The sequence below is a fragment of the Cyprinus carpio genome, chromosome B7, assembly GCF_018340385.1.
Source record: "Cyprinus carpio isolate SPL01 chromosome B7, ASM1834038v1, whole genome shotgun sequence".
Lineage (NCBI taxonomy): Eukaryota > Metazoa > Chordata > Actinopteri > Cypriniformes > Cyprinidae > Cyprinus > Cyprinus carpio.
The window spans coordinates 29049514-29066350 of NC_056603.1; the positions used below are offsets into that span (position 1 = coordinate 29049514).

The 16837-nt window shown below is 36.8% G+C and overlaps 1 protein-coding gene across 2 annotated transcripts; it reads right to left on the bottom strand.

Moving 5' to 3' along the window:
* Nucleotides 1-394: 394 nt before the first annotated feature.
* Nucleotides 395-16458, bottom strand: LOC109068679 (ADAMTS-like protein 5). 2 transcript variants are annotated; one of them, XM_042728224.1, is made up of 15 exons: nucleotides 16310-16458; nucleotides 15544-15803; nucleotides 15217-15462; nucleotides 13363-13435; nucleotides 9711-9862; nucleotides 8765-8825; nucleotides 7811-7916; nucleotides 7573-7700; nucleotides 5365-5488; nucleotides 4178-4261; nucleotides 3730-3893; nucleotides 3379-3586; nucleotides 3008-3115; nucleotides 1450-1521; nucleotides 395-1349 (listed from the first exon to the last, which is right to left on the bottom strand). In XM_042728224.1, the coding sequence occupies exons 3-15, from the start codon at nucleotides 15231-15233 to the stop codon at nucleotides 1021-1023; spliced, it is 1626 nt and encodes a 541-aa protein (XP_042584158.1). In that variant the 5' UTR covers nucleotides 15234-15462; nucleotides 15544-15803; nucleotides 16310-16458; the 3' UTR covers nucleotides 395-1020. The 2 variants fall into 2 exon arrangements, with proteins under 2 accessions (XP_042584158.1, XP_042584157.1); XM_042728223.1 differs by lacking the exon at nucleotides 15217-15462.
* Nucleotides 16459-16837: the final 379 nt, after the last annotated feature.

Genomic DNA, 16837 nt, shown 5'->3' on the forward strand with positions numbered 1-16837 from the left:
ATATATATATATATATATATATATATATATATATATATATATATATATATATATATATATATATATATATATGTTTCTCTGGGGACTTGCCCCACCCACTGTCTCAGCCAATCAAAGGCCACAGGGAGAAAAGGCTGTTATCTAGAGTATAATGACTTTAATAGACCGGTGACAGCCAGAGCATTTAGTCCTAATTGTATGTTTATGTTAGAAAGTTTGATGTGACTGTCACAAAAGAGAAGTTATTTTTGTAAATATATTTTTAACAAAACACATTCTAGAGTTTATGTGTGTTTTGTAGAAATGCTGGACTATAATTAAACAACCACATCAAGGTAATAGGATAATCTTAGTTAGTCTGCTAATGATGAAAGGGAAAAACGGCTGCCAAATATAAAGCAGAAAACAACTGTTTATTGGCAAAAGCGCTATGCCATAGACAGTTTTATGTATATGCTGCTTATCTTGAATGTGTAAATGTATTTGTGACTCATAAACACTCATTATCATTTCACTGAGAGACTTAATAACTGTTGATAAGAGCAAAAATATTGATGGTAAAACATTTAAAATTATAAGTCGATATATAAATCAATGTTTCCTCTAGAAATACTGTCTGCTTATAAATACATATATAAAAACAACATCAAAATGCACATGATAAAGATAGCTATACATGCTGTCAAGTGATTTCATGCCATTAACAAACACGTGGTGCTAGAAAAGGCATTATAAATTCTGTGTAAATTATTTACTTTGGTGTATAAGTTTTAAAAGGTGACTGTCCACCTAAAGTGCTTCATTTAGTGACTCTCTTTGCTTTGGTTTGCCTCATGCCCCCACAGACATAATTCATCCTGACAAAGTGTCCACTGTCCTTATTGAGGAATGCAAAATGCTTTAGTAAAATCACTGATTTCAATTCAGCGTCAGAGCAGGGTTTCTGTCTGCACCTAGTTTTTTGGCACAAGAGTTGAACTTCAGAATAAGTGTGCAGTGAAAGTGTGATCGTCCAGGTGTTCACCCCCTGAACGGAGTCCTGCTGCCTCTGTTACCGCAGCGCTCTTCTAGGGGGCGCAGCAGGCCGTCCTCACGTGCTCGATAAGGCTGAACGTAACTGTCCTCCTCCAACAGGATGCGATTGAGAGTGTTTTCATAATTAATATGCCTTCGCAGCATCAACACGTACTGATGCCCCTTCTCCAAAAAGGGACAGTCACATTTGTTGGGCGCCCACAGGAACTCCCGGTGCTCTAGACGATAACGGTTGCGGTATGTGTGGATGATTTGGACATCATAGCGGGTCTCCTCACCATGATAGACTTTTTCCAGCACTTTTGCTCGAAATACTGTCGCGGCAGACAAATGTATTATCATCATCCAATACACTATGCATATTACACCACTTGTATTATGTTGGCATTGAAGAGACATACGGATTGAACTCACCAAAATCTTTTTGGCAATACTGTCTCTGGCGCTCACCTTTCCCTCGTACCTGCCGACATTTCCCACAGTGGGCTACAAAAGGATGTCATGACATAAAAAAGACCAGACTTTTTCATCAGTGCAAAAGAACAATTAACACAGGGAATGATCAAGTTTCAAGATGATATGCAAATAATGGAAATAATTTTGTAGAAAGTTTACACTGAAATTAAAAAAATATATATATTTATATAAAACATTTCTGCAGTACTGGTAGAACCAAGTATTTGGTACCCAATGATAGATTCCTGCTTTCAAACACTCCTGTGCAAATGGTTTTTGAGTGAAGCTTCAGAGGTTTCTATTTGCAACATGTCCCCTGAGAATTGTAGCCAATCAAAGACATCTGCAATCAGGCACTCAGGATAGACAGAATCTGCAGAATGCCATTCAAAATGCTGGCATTTTGTTCAGCACAATGTTTTGTGTTCTATACGTGAATGAATCCCATCAATAAACAATGTTAATAAAAGATGATTTGTGCAGTATACTGTAGACAGCTTCATTGATTATAAAAGGGGTTTTCACCAGAGTGCAGAACTCAGCCAGAGATCAATTCGTGCTGAACTGAAGTGATTGACATCTTCACTGATGATAAAGGGAGCACTATTTACCTGCTCTCTGAATATAACCAATTTACAATTTGAATAAAAGATTTACTTTTCATGCTGCTAAGAACACATTGCAACGTTTCAGAAATAATAACTGTATTTAACCCTTAAATGCATGGATGTTTCACCAATCATTATTACATATTCGGGTCTTTAGCAACCCAGACCTATCCAACACGGATGGATCGCTAACTGCTGCAACAGCATAAAACTCTCCTGATATTTTAATAACAATCACAAAAGAATAAAATAAAGCATGTTTCATTACCATTTGAAACTTGGGTTCGATTTGAGCAGATGATTTTACAATCGCTGTCATCGTCAGAGCGCACTTACACCCTACATTCAGCATCTGGCTCATATTCGCAATCTCAATCATGTTCTCAAAACTATCGTTTTCAACATCTTCAAAATTCATATTTTGATCTCCACATCAACCATCAGATGACAGTGACAGTTATTATTCATTGCGTACAATAATTGCTCTGCAGTAAAGCCATTCAAGTCAGTTCAGTTTTTGCTGATGATATTCTTGCTTTATGCCTGCGGTAAGTATGAGTGAAACATCACATCATCGTTGTGTATCAAACAGTGTCACCTTGAAGAATAAAGTTGAACTGCATTTATTGAGTCATCAGACATTTAATTATTGTTGCGCAGGAAAAATAAACTTAAACTAAAATCTACCTCGGGTCACTAGCTACCCTATTCACTTTTTACCCAAAAAAACATTTTCTTTAAAAAAAATTTTTTTTTCTTGTTATAAGGTTTACAATGAATAGATCGAGGAATACTAAGAAAGTTGGTCTAACTTTAAAAATGAAGCAGGTATGCATTTAAGGGTTAAATGCAAGACTGAATTCAGAATTTGCGGTGACATACACTAATGGCAATGATAAAGTACTAACCTCTACGGTGTATTGCAGGCAGTCGGTTTCTGCGGTTTTCATCTCTTTCCAAACGTGGGACTGGCTGCTGTTGATAGGGGGGTTGAAGAGGCCAGTGAGCAGCAGGACCTGAGGGCATGACCTCGTAAATCACAGTTGTATTTACAAAAGACTCCTAACATTAATCTTTAAGCGACTGGGGCTTTTCTGCCAAATATTTACCATCACACATACTTCAAATGAACTCAAATTAAATATATACCTTTATCTTAATCCATGATCTTGTCACTGCACAGATAAGATCCTTCTAAATACCATATTACAACTAATGTAATTTAAACAAAAGCTTAATAGATTTTTATTCCTAAATACTAAGAATGAATGGTTTTTACCCCAGAATTGAGGATTTGTGACTGGCTGTGTTGTAGCGGTGGTTGTGGCTGTAGTAGTGGTAGTTGTAGTGGTTGGAAGTTCAAAGGGCAAGTGGTTTGATGTGTGGTGAGGCTGCCGAAGTTGACTTCTCCCATGATACAGGGCATAGCGGTCTGGAGGTAGCCAGTACTCATATTCAATCCCAGAGATCTTATCAGTGGACAAGACCTACAATCAGATCAGAACAAATTAACACAGTTGTACTGGCTAATAGGGTTTAAGAATTGTGTTTTTGTGTGTGTGTGTGTGTGTGTGTGTGTGTGTGTGTGTGTGTGTGTGTGTGTGTGTGTGTGTGTCTTTTTAAAGCTAACCATGATGTGTATGTCCTCCTGAGTAGGTCCTGGAACTTCAAAACTCTCCCAGGTATCAGCAGAGCGTCGGTACAGAAGTTTGGTTCCTGCCACATTGTACTCCCCAGGAACATTGATCTTCCAGTTCCCATTGATCACAAACTGAGAGCGCCCATTCTGGAGTGCTTTGAAAAACAGTTACAAGAAGTGATTTTTTTTTAATGACATTGCACTACCACATCACAGATGTTCTTATATAGCAACCTGACAAACTGCATAAAGGGACAACGTTTTGTTACTGGAAGAATATAGTGAAAAATTGTTCTCCATTATGATATATTTTTGTGCTAATAAAGACAAAGTTAATGCTTTTTTTAGTCTTCTACAATTCTGTCTCACATGGTGCACCTTGCCACTTTGCTCTGAGAACCATATGTTGGAGCGATCTCACACAAGGCGGTGCTCTAACCTAGATAGTTTCTGCTGTTATCAGTCACTCTGATGTGTGTAGCTCCAGCCGGGATCATAGTGACCTCACTGTACCCAAACAGTCCTGCAGGGAAACAGATGAGAGAGTAATGCATCAGCCCATTTGAAAAAAGAAACAGTTATTTACAACAGGTGCGCAGTCCTGCTCGAAACTGTACGTTTCCACGGTGTGTCTTGCTGCAGCTGCAACATGGATTGGTCTGACTGCAAGGCACTGAACCGCAGAATTATGACCCAGGCTGCTCTTTTCTCATCTCCTTTGACTTTTGACCCTCTTTACAGAGGTCTGTGCTGGCAGCTTCGAATCTGTTATCCTACTCTCAGAAATCCAGATGCGGAGAAGAGCGTGGGAAACCAAGTATTTTTTGGGTGGCCAAACAATGCCAGTATTATCGCTGTGTGTTCCCCAATGTAAATGCTCTGTATTTTCAGTTGGCCATCATGAAAGAAGATTTTAAAAGAGGTTCTGTTTCATGCAGAGAAGTTCAAAGCCAGAGGTGTCGGTGTTCTAAGTGCACAGATATGTGTGAGGGCGAGAGAAACCGTGAGATAAAGAAGAAAAAGAGAGAGAGTCACCCAGAAATCACTTACACTACAGTTTAAAAGTTGAAGTAAAAATTGACCAAAAGTGACAAAGAAGACTGTTGCTTTGCTACAAAAACTTTATTTTTTCCAAATAAATGCTGTTCTTTAGAAATTTCTATTCATCAAAGAATCCAGAAAAAAAAAGTTTCCACAAAAATGAACATCCAGCTTTGCCATAACAGGAATAAATTATATTTTAAAATATATGTATGAATATATATATATATATATATATATATATATATATATATATATGTGTGTGTGTGTGTGTGTGTGTGTGTGTGTACATTATAAATAATCTTTCAACTTCAAACTTTTGAACAGTAGTGTAGGTTAAGGATTTCATGTCTAAATGCCAAATTTTACAGTTGTGCTGCTCTGAATAACAAGATTCATACACGGATTTATTCAAACAAGATTTATACAGTTACTTTTAATTCACATTTCTTACACTACGTTTAAATAAAAGTATTGATTTCAAAGTTATGTTATATAAATCAGAACATATCTGCAGAATTCTGAGCTTATTTTTCTGGTTCTGCTGTTTAAAGTCAAGTGAGTGTAGTTAGATTCATTGCTGACCGTTGTTCTGCCCGTTGCTTTGATAAACACTTCTGTGATGAAGGCAGGTTGAGTTGTGGCCTCCACACACCATGCAGGCGTCCTCCTGCTGCTCAGATCCAAAGATCAAGTCACATCCTGGCTTCTGCACACACACACACACACACACACACACACACACACACACACACAAACCCTGTGATTAGAAGCCAAAATATCAAGCACCGTCACATTCTGTTTTAACAGTACATGCTGATCCCATAATGCTCCTGATGAAAACTGGAACAGCTTATGGCCTACAGAATCTTGGAGACCTTCCAGGAAATAAATTTAGACACTACTAAAGAGTGAAGCATCCAAGATTAAAGACCCTCAAAATAAATGCATTATCTACTACACTAAAAATGATTTCATCATTGTAAGAGCAGCAACGATTAGTTTTCATCCATTAATCTCCAGCATAATATTTTCTGGCATTTGTAACTGATTTTATGAGTTTTCAGCATTTCAACTTAATTTCTTTAATTATATGTGTGTTCAGAATGGTTGGATTAGGTTAAAAAAATGTAACATTGTAAATTGCACCTTCTGCTTTAAGTCTACCTCAGTTCCTAGTATGCACTGAAGTATACATAATGCACTTTTTTGTGTGTTAACGAAATGAATACTTCTATCTAGCAAGTATGCATTAAATTGATTAAAAGTGACATTTATAATGTTACAAAACATTTCTATTTCAAATAAATGCTGTTCTTTTGTACTTTCCCTTTATCAAATAATCCTGAAAAAATTAAATCATGATTTCCACAAAAGTATTAAGAAGCACAACTGTTTTTAACATTGATAATAATAAAAAGAAATCATATGTTTTAACGTCCATCATATAAGTGTAACTCTGCACCATCCTGAAAGGTCTCTGTGTGTGTTTGTGTGTGTTTAGGTGCACAGGTCCAAATAGAGGCAGGTGAAAACAGACGGGCAGCAGAATGACACTCTTTAATGCCTCTCTGAGCCACCGCACACAAACATGAGTGGGATCATGAGGCCCGGGCAGGGATCAGGACCATTCAGGCAGAAGTTTGGCTTAAGCTCCAGAGCACAGGGGGTGGAGGAGGAGACATCAGGGGAGACTGCAGAGGTAGAAGGGAGGTGTGCAGGAGTGCACTGTCCTCAGCAATTTCTGCAGGATATAATTAAGCCCTTGTTTGTCTTCAGACCTCCTGTGCACTCCATTTCATGCAGGTGCGACCCTCCTCCTAATACATGACCTCCCATCCTTATCTCTTTCTCTGCCTTTCCTTTCTTGATCTTGGTAGTTTGTGAAATAATGATTCTCAGTGGCACATTCCCATGATTCGCGGGGCCTCACAGAGGGGCAACCACACACACACAAGGTGTGCTTCACACATATGGATTCAATCTGCCACATGGTGCTAATGATTGGGCCCCACTGTGCATGTGCGTCTCCTTTCCAGTCCTCATGTGATGGAAACCAAATTCACACCAGCATGACTTCAGGACTAGATGGGGCTTATGGTCCATTCAGTCATCTTTACATGCACAAATATGTGTCGGATTTTGTAATATGTACCTTGTAATACTTTAATTTGTCCTTACAAAAATACCTGTGGTGAAAAAATAGTACATTGATGGTATCAGATGGTGATATACACCATGGTACTGAACACCATACACATATGCTAGTGACAAGTAACAATACAAGATACTATTATAATACCATGACACATGAAACAATATAGTAAAAACATTTATAAGTTTAGACAGAAGAAGAGGGTGAAATAGACAAATTCAACTTAGAAATATGATGCAATAACCCTAAATACATTTCAAACATTTTCTACTTAGCATTTTATTTAAAACATCTGTTTAAAAATACTGTTAAATGTCTATTTTGTTAGTCAATTTAAAAATTATTTTTTATTAATTTGTTTTAAACATTTTTAAATATATCTAATAATTTGTCCATTTAAAAATAGATTATACATTTTTATGTATCAATTATTAATTTTTTAAGTGTCACATCAGGTAGATATCAGGTAGATATAAGTATTTATATATATATATATATATATATATATATATATATATATATATATATATATATATATATTTATTTATTTATTGTATTTTATTTTTTTTTGGCAGGGTGCACAGTACTTTGTGGCTGTTAGCTATTAAGAAGCCGTGTCCTAAGAACCATCTACTCACCAGACACTTTCCATTCACACAGACTGTCCCCTGATCTGATTGGCATGGTGTGCCATCAAGAACCCGCCCAAAGTTGTAGTAGAAGTTGTGTCCAGTTGCCAGGCAGCTGAGCTCACATGGGTCAGATCCTGAAAGTAGTATAAATCAGGTTTCAGTCAGTATAAGCACCTAGCAGAAGGAGAAATCCACACAGTAACACAACACATGCTTCAAAAGAGAAGAGTCATGCTTCACTGACCTCCATGAAAGGTAGTCCAATGGTAACTGCTGCCAGTGACCAGGGGTCTGTCATTGAAAGCTTTACACTGCAGTTCTCTGAAGTCCATTGAGTCAGCAGGACACTTCTGATGTTACAGACACAAAGCTCAGGAGAGAAAACACACATCTAGAGCTGCTAAAGCCCCGATTCATTAACACTCTTAGGATCACTAACAGCCCTGTTGGACTCAGGATAAACACAACACATGAATAACCCCATTTAAACCTGTTTTTAATATCTGTCCCAGGTATTGGGATCACAGGGGTAAGCGAGGTTCAATACGTTTCATGATATAATCACTCAAACAAACCACATTCAGAGGTAGTCAGGAACACACACTGCTAATCCATCTTGATGTGTCCCAGAGAACAGTGAAAGGCAGCTTACTCATCTGGTAATGTACATTCTTTGTCACTGTGCACAATTTGAAAAAAGTCCATACACATACAAGCACAGGACTTTTGACTTTCACAAGACAGGGAACTTTTGTTTGCCTGACATCAATATATAGTGACACAGATCATATGAACCATGCACATCCAAAGTAAAATTAAAACAGGAGATTAACTAAAATAACATTTATAAATCAGCAATTTTAATCAAAATGCCACATTTACAGTAGGAGTAAAATATAGTAAAAGTATATTTTAGGGATGAAACTATTTATTTTTATTTTTTGGTATGTTATAATGTTAGCCTGAATCAATTTATGTAGTAAGTAATAAATCAAAAAGTGAAGTTACGAAACTGAGAACCATCTATTTAAAATCTGACAGGTTTGAGGCTAGATGACCTTATGTCCAAGCAAAAAATACAACAAAATAGATAACCAAATACATAAAAACTATCAATATTTAGCACTAATATGCAAGGTGTTACTGAAATGTATGTGTATATAGACATCCTGTTCAAACTGTAAAGAATTTACTGCACCTTTGTGTTACAAATCTTGTATTGCCTGGTGTCCCCCGAGCAAGGCCCTCCTACCAGATTTCTAAAGAGAGAAACAATAATCAAACATGATCAAGTAAAACACCATAAGGCTGTTCACACAGGATGCGTCCTTTTTTCTTTTTTAGTGTCAGAAAAAATTGGCAAAAACTGAACCTTTAGAGCTACAACAGCTTGTCACTGGGGCAATAAAGGAACTTTACTGCACCTAATCTGCCCTTAAAAATTGCATATTAGTACCTTGGAGTATAGTCATATGTACTTTTAAGATATGACTATGAACTATTTAGAAGGAAATAAGATACAATGATTGGAGTAAATTGGCCCCCTACCTGGAGCAAGAAGCCTCTTTTACAGAATGTATAAATTACTTTTGAAATAATAATTATTAATATTTATTTTGTGCTGTCAAACAATTAATCGCATCCAAAATAAACATTTTGGTTTAAATAATATATGTGTGTATTGTGTATATTTATTATGTATTTATAAATACACACACATACAGCATATATTTTGAAAATTTTACATGTATTTACATCATTTATATCATATATATAAATATATTTAATATATAAACGTAACATTTTCTTAAATATATACATGCATGTGTGTGTATTTATATATACATAATAAATATACACAATACACTCACATATATTATGTAAACAAAAACTTTTATTTTGGATCCGATTATTCGTTTGACAGCACTAAATGTATATTTTTGTAGTGTCATTAATGGAAATATGAAATCAGCTATTCCATTTAAAATTGTGGTTTTGCAATTTAGATTGTGTGCCTTTTATGGTCAAGAGGAAAAATTAAGGGTCCAATACTTTTCATGACTACTAATTTTTCTTTGCCCACATGTATAATCATCTGACAGCAGAGAAGATGGTGTTATGGGGTAACAAAGTCTGTGCTTTACCTGGTGATGCAGGTGCGTGTACGGACAGAGGCCCCACCCCCACAGGAGCGTGAACACACGGACCACCCGCCCCACGAGGCCCACTCGTTCATGAAATGTATTTGCCTGTGCATCTGTGGTCGCTCAACTCCCAGCTCTACTCCTCTGGATGACTGCAAAGGTATAAACAAAGAAGTGAATTAAAGGTTGCAGAACAACAACAAAGAGAGACAGCAGAGGTGGTAGAGCTGATAAATTAAGTTGTGCTGAGATGTTTTTTGCAAGCTTGTACATTAAAACAACAGTATGTAAAATATATAAAGTTAAATGCATTTGTTCATAAAGTCATTTGTTGTATGTTAAGTACTAAACTGAAGGAATCCTGTGCTTACAGTGTAAATGACTGCACACTAGTGCTCAAGACACATGATATGAGAGCCCACCTAAACATTTCCTGCTCATCGGCTTTGCTAGACTGCACTTGACATTTGTGGAAGTGTTTGAATGTTCCCCAGGTGCTCGACTGAGGACGCCACATCAGCTCTTTTACACACAGTCTCCATAACACAAGCGGTATTCCTATCAGACCACCACTCATCGTCTTCAAGGATAACATGACTCTATCGTTCTTAGACCCGCTGCTGGCTTTGATCCGAGACAAACAGGCAGTAACAGCCCGTGAAGAGTGAGGAGCTTCCATAGGTTGCCTGAGGCATAACATCTCCTCAAGGTGTGTGTATTCTTCTTAATGTAATGTAGGTGTGGAGAGCATGTTTTTCAGCTTCTATCGTGTTAAACAACTTCACACAGAGCAGCTGATTGTCTTCCTTGAATAATATTCATCCACGGTATCACGTAAATCTAATTTGAGCAACTCAGAGAGTCACATGAGGCGTGTTAACACGTCGCAACAAAATGAAAAGATTTCAGCATACAAACAGAGCATTGAACTTGCATTCCAAAGTTCGACCCCTAAAGGGATGTTTTACTGGCACATATATACTGCTTTTTGGTATAGAGCTGTGTACCGGTTCCTAAGATTAACCCTTTCAATGGAAATATTACAGAAAATGTAGGTTCGGTTGGACTCATTTAATTAGGTTATCATTACAGGAAGAAATGGTATGTGTGTCTGAATCTCCTGAACTTATTTAGCCTACGGACCTGTGGTGAATAGAGGTTTGGTAATGAGTGAGGATGTCTAGCTGTGAGGGTTAAAACGACAGATGACTGCACTCTCACAGACACAATAGTGCTTTATGACCGACGTCCACCATCTTCAGTACCAGAATGACCTGGAACTGCCCTAATTACCGTAGCAAAGACTCAAATTAGTGTTGATGACAGTCTGCCATGTGGCCCATGGGCAAAGCAGATTAATGTACGACCTTTAACCTTTAGAACACTAGCTTCCCCCCAAAGGCAAGATTTTAAAAAGGACATGTTGACTTTGGAGTTCTTGGAAAGAGTTTTAGGAAATTCATAAATCTGAAATGAACTTGTTGGCCTCCTGTCGATAGGTCTTGTTTATGTTGATTTAAAGGAGATGTAAAAGTAATTCCAGTGGAATGAAGATGATAATGACTGGTGGACAAGACCTAGCTTGGATCTTGGGAGGGAAACTGAGGGAAAATGACTGGGTGAGGCCCAGAAGGTACTAAAGGCAGAGTAGTACATGCAAGCTTTCCCTATAGCTACGTGTGAAACTTATAGTTCACCCAAATGAATATTCAGTCATCATTTACTCACCCTCATGTCTTTCCAAACCCATAAGATTTTTGTTCATCTTCAGAGCATAAATTAAAATATTTTAATCAAAGCAGTGTTCATTTTGTCAACGAAGACGATGATGAAAAATATTAGTTAAAGGGATACTCCACCACAAAATGAAAATTTTGTCATTAATCGCTTATCCCCATGTCATTCCAAACCCATAAAAGCTTAGTTCGTCTTTGGAACACAATTTAAGATATTTTGGATGAAAACCAGGAGGCTTGTGACTGTCCCATTAACTGCCAAGTAAATTACACTGTCAAGGTCCAGAAAAGTATGAAAAACATCGTCAGAATAGTCCATCTGCCATCAGTGTTTCAACCGTAACGTTATGAAGCGATGAGAATACTTTTTGTATGCGAAGTAAACAAAAATAACGACTTTATGCGTGCACAGTTTGCGTTCAGCGGATGTTCTCCAAAATGGCGATACGGTGATACGGAGAGACACAGAGTATACAAATTATTGAATAAAGTCGTTATTTTTGTTTTCTTCGTGTACAAAAAGTTTTCTCATCATTTCCTAATATTCAGATTGAAATACTGATGGCAGATGGACTATTCTGATGATGCTTTTCATACTTTTCAACGTGAACTAGTGATATGAAACAATGGCCTCAGCACCTGAAGGGTTAGGGATAAGGTGACCAGACGTCACTGTTCGTTGTCCATTAACTTAAAGAGTTACTCCACCGCAAAATAAAAAAAATTGTTATTATTCACTTACCCCCATGTCGTTCCAAACCCATAAAAGCTTGGATGAAAACAGGGAGGCTTGTGACTGTCCCGTAGACTGCCAAGTAAATTACACTGTCAAGGTCCAGGAAAGCAACAATTCCTCTCCTCTGTCTCTCTCCAAATCAGCGTAGCACCATTTTGACAAATCTGAGCAGTATGCTCTTCTGTGTCAGCCGCACCACAAGTATAAGTTTTTTACGTGTATTTACGCTTTGGTTTGAAAGAAAACAGTGCATCAGCAGACCGCGGCTGACACAGAAGAGCGTACTGCTCAGATTTGTCAAAATGTTGGGAACTGCAGTTTGACTAAAATAATGACTAAAAGTTGACAAAAAGCTAATGACTTTTTGTCAACTAAAACTATGAAATACTCAAATGACTAAAATGTGACTAAGACTATTAACGATTTTTGTCTCAAGATAAAGACTAAGACTAAATCAAAAATGCCTGTCAAAATGAACACTGAATCAAAGCTGAGAGATTTCTGTCTCTCCACTGAAGAATAAATTCCACCAAAACTTTGACGCTTTGGTTGACATTGTAAGCAATCAATGTGAATCAAAGGGTTTAATCCAAGTCTTTTGAAGAGACACGGTCACTTTATATGATGAACAGATTTAATTTAGGCTTTTATTCATATATAAATATCGATCAATACACATACACTCTTAAAAATAAAGCATCCAGTTGGGGTTTTTCACAGCAATGCCATAGAAAAACCATGGTTTCTCAAAGATCCTTTCAGAGAACAGTTCTTAAAAGAACCATTTTTTTAATTATTTTTTTTAAGGGTGAAGAACATTTTAAAGGCTAAAGATAGAGCACAAACCAAATGTCATGTTCTTCTTAACTTATCACTTCTGCATTGTGTATAAACAGCAATTCCAAAATAATACAGGGTGGCATCCCAGTCTCTGAATCCCCCTAGGTGATCCTGCCCGGGTTTCTCTGATTAAGCTCTCTTCTTGGCAATCAACAGGAAAGACAACACTCTAGTTAAAGTGAGCAAAACCCTGGCAGCGTGCCTTGCCAGTCTGAGCATACCCAACTGACTGTTCAAGCTTGTCCTTAAAAATTCAGTTTAACTGCCTGACAGGACATTTAAGTTACTGTTGCAAACAGTCTATAAACTGAAGGATAATGGAATATAGGGACCATCTTACAGGCAGAGAGGACAGGCAACCTGGAGACGACAGCAGTGTTATGAGAGTGAGGGCCTGGCACAGAGACAGCTTCCTGGAGACAGAGAAAATAAATCATGTAAGTTAATCACAAAGTCTTACAAACCACCTTATTTGACTTTAAAATGGAGCCCGGACTTCAGGGCTCATTGTATATGTGTTGTCGCTTTACATCAAAGACTCTTGATTAATGACTTATAGTGTGGCCTATACATTGAGAAATCACCACCACTGAGAAAACATGTTTACGTGCATTTTTAGAGTATGAGTCTGACTCCCACCAGTGAGGTCAGAATACTAAGAGACCACACAACGACTGACTCATCAAAGGAGCAGATTCTCAGAAACTCTTTACAGCTTTGCTAAAGCCCAACCGTCTTCTTTTATATTGTTGCAATGTCTATGAATTTGAAATTTGAGAAGATTAATAGGGAAAACTCATGTAAACACACTACAATATTCTTTTCTCCATCATAGATTTGTGTACAAACATTATTTCTCTTATTAATCGTCTGTGGACATGTGCTTATGGGCTAAGAGGCTTCTTTTAATAGCAACCCAGAGTGAACAATGGTCAATTATAAACAATACACTCCCATGAAGAACTGATTCAGAAGAGTAATATGATGAAATACATCTTCCTTTGATTACATGTGCATCTCTAATCATCGTGAATAAACAGGATCAAAAGAGATACAGACAGTAAGTAATGCATAATAATAACAGTACAGCCTGCACTCAACAGTTTAGCATATTGAAGCTTAATTTATTGTCAAGGTCGAAGGTCAAGAGGTCTATAGTTAAATGATGTTAATGTTTATGGTTTTGACTGCTAAAGCCTTCAGGTAAGAATATAAACCTGTGCCGTTCATGACAATGTGATAAAAAAACAAAAACAAAATGACTTTAACATTAATAATACTTTAAATTCTAAATATAGGCTATATGTTTTTACAGTTAAAACCACATATAATAAACCTTAAACGGGTCTGCAACTATTAGGTTTCTGGCAGACGGACCACAAAGTGCTAAATCTGAACTTAATGTCTTTAATTTGTTTATGGGTCAAGCAGATGCACCCCAAGTTTATGTGAACAGTAAACTGTTCTCCTCTTAAAGATTAGATTAGTTTAGAACAGCTGTTTCCTGGATGTGGGACCATTTTAAAACAGTTTTAGAAAAATGTTCAACCATAGCCAAAAATTCTACTAACACTACAAAAAAAAAAAAACGCCACCGACAGTATAAAAAAAATGGTGTCACAGATATGTAATCACCAGTAGGCTACTGAAAAGCTATTATAATAGTTGAAAATATTATAAAAGCATTCAAATGCAATAAATATAGTGAGTTTCCAGAAACTAATAATAAAAATGTGGAGCAAATGATGAAAATTGCAAAGTATCTATGACTGAAATCAAATTTGGTTTTGTATAATTCAGTTGCAACAAATAAAGCATATGGGTCAATAACAAATGAGGATGTCTGAGATGATAAAAATGAAAAACATTAGAAATATATAGTTTTCAAAGGGTCACATGTTTTCTTGACAAAATTGGCTTCCTGTGTGTTGGTGCTTTTTAACCGAATTTAAATGGTAAGCATCAAATAATAATAATCATTTTAATTTAGAGATGAAAACATGTTCGTCATAGAAGAGGTGAATTTTTACTGTATTTTTTTAATCATAACGTCATAGCCTTAACTAAAAAGAGAACTCGAGTCTACTCCAGGTTGTTTCCTTTGTTCTTTTCCATCTTCCCTTCAGCAATTCAATAAAACCATCAACGTGTGTTCAGACACAGACACAGTAGAGGAAATGCATGATCCACATACCTGTTTGACTTCTGCATTTTAGGTCTTTATCAGGTGTCACAAAATAACTTCTTGAGATCTGAAACTGGACTCATCTGATCAAGTAAAGACCACAAGATGTGTGATCCCGGTGGTTTTTATCATCAAAAAAGTCAGGAAACCTAATTGCATCCATGTTTCACAAGTGTTTCCTCTGCTGGGACTTTTCCTAAAGTTTTCTCATGCGCATGGCCCGAAGAGGATAACCTGAAGGAATCCTACATAATCCTGAATAAAAGTGAATCATTGAAAATAAATATAGGCTTCACATCCTCTCCCCTTATTTGCATTATTTAAAGTCCTCCTCACTTTTTCAAGGTGCTGTTTCTTAGAGCAAACTGAATTGCTTTCAGTTTCATATCAGGGTCCAGCGTCCGATCTCACAAGGAGAAGGTCTGGTTACAAGCCTTCAGATCTTCTGTCTTCAGGTGGGTTTCTGTGCACTTTACCTGAGCCTCTCAGTCACAAACAACATCAGCTTTCCTTGAGATTGAGAGAAAATAACGTCTCTTCGGTGAGGACACATGACCCTCCTGTAGATTTCACATTCAGTTTCAGATTCACATCATCTGAGAAGAGACAGAATATTGCGTTTGTTCTAATTTTATCGTTGCACAAACTTTATGCGTCATTACATTCATAAACTCAACAGCATAGGCTAGACTTTTTTCTTGATAATGATAATATAGTAATAAACGAAAAAAACATTTATATAGGCTATCTTAGCATAATATAGCCTACTATCGTTAAGTTAAATCACATTGAGATGCTGTCTTGTTTCAGTAGGCTACAATCAAAGTGACAGCGCAGTGATCAATTTTTGAATATTTCCAACCACTTTGAATTTAATTACTCAAGTTAATAAATCAAGTTGAAACTCTGATTAGAAATGACTGAAATTATTGTGGCAAGTTAAAAAGATCAGGAAAAAGGTGTACATCATAATGAAATATTTTTATAGTAGCCTAATCCGTTATAGGCTCTATGAGCATCCTCTGTGAGAGTAAAACTTATTTCCGATCACAAACAAAACATATATAAACGCAGCACGCATAATAAGGTAGTAGTGAGTTACCTGTCAAAAAGCAGCTTCTGTGATGATCCGGCGTGTGCAAATAAAGTAAGCCAGAGTTTGTACTGATGTGAATGAGAGCCGCAGCATTGCGTGCTGCCGCATTCACCTGAAGCTCAGCCCAGTGTGTGCCTACATTCCGATGAAAACTAGTAAACACGCCCCTCTTAAACGGAATGTTGCCCAATCCAGACTGTAAATGCTCCAGTAGCTGTAGTACGTGCTTGTACTAAATTGTCCCCTGTATTCTGAGCCTTAAGGGAAGACACTGCAGGTGAATAGGGTAAAAAAAAAGGACTAATAGCCTGGTTATCGCCTTATTTAACCAGCTGATTGATTACACTGATAATTACAAACTTTTTTTGTATTACAAGTTTTTTAAAATGTTAGGTTTAGATATGAAAATTAGTCATTATTTAATGAAATATGCGCTAATTTGCATACATTTCTTGTACAAAAATCTAAACATTGGATGTCAGTTTTAAAAAATCTTGTTTATTTTATTTTTTGACATATTAGAGTCAAAAGTTT

Coding starts and splice junctions, on each gene's coding strand:
- LOC109068679 (XM_042728223.1), bottom strand. CDS start 15,593: ATGAAACTGAAAGCAATTCAGTTTGCTCTAAGAAACAGCACCTTGAAA. Junction 13,436..15,543: donor AGAAACAGCACCTTGAAAAA/GTGAGGAGGACT, acceptor CTCTGTCTCCAG/GAAGCTGTCTCTGTGCCAGG. Junction 7,701..7,810: donor TTGGACTACCTTTCATGGAG/GTCAGTGAAGCA, acceptor TACTACTTTCAG/GATCTGACCCATGTGAGCTC.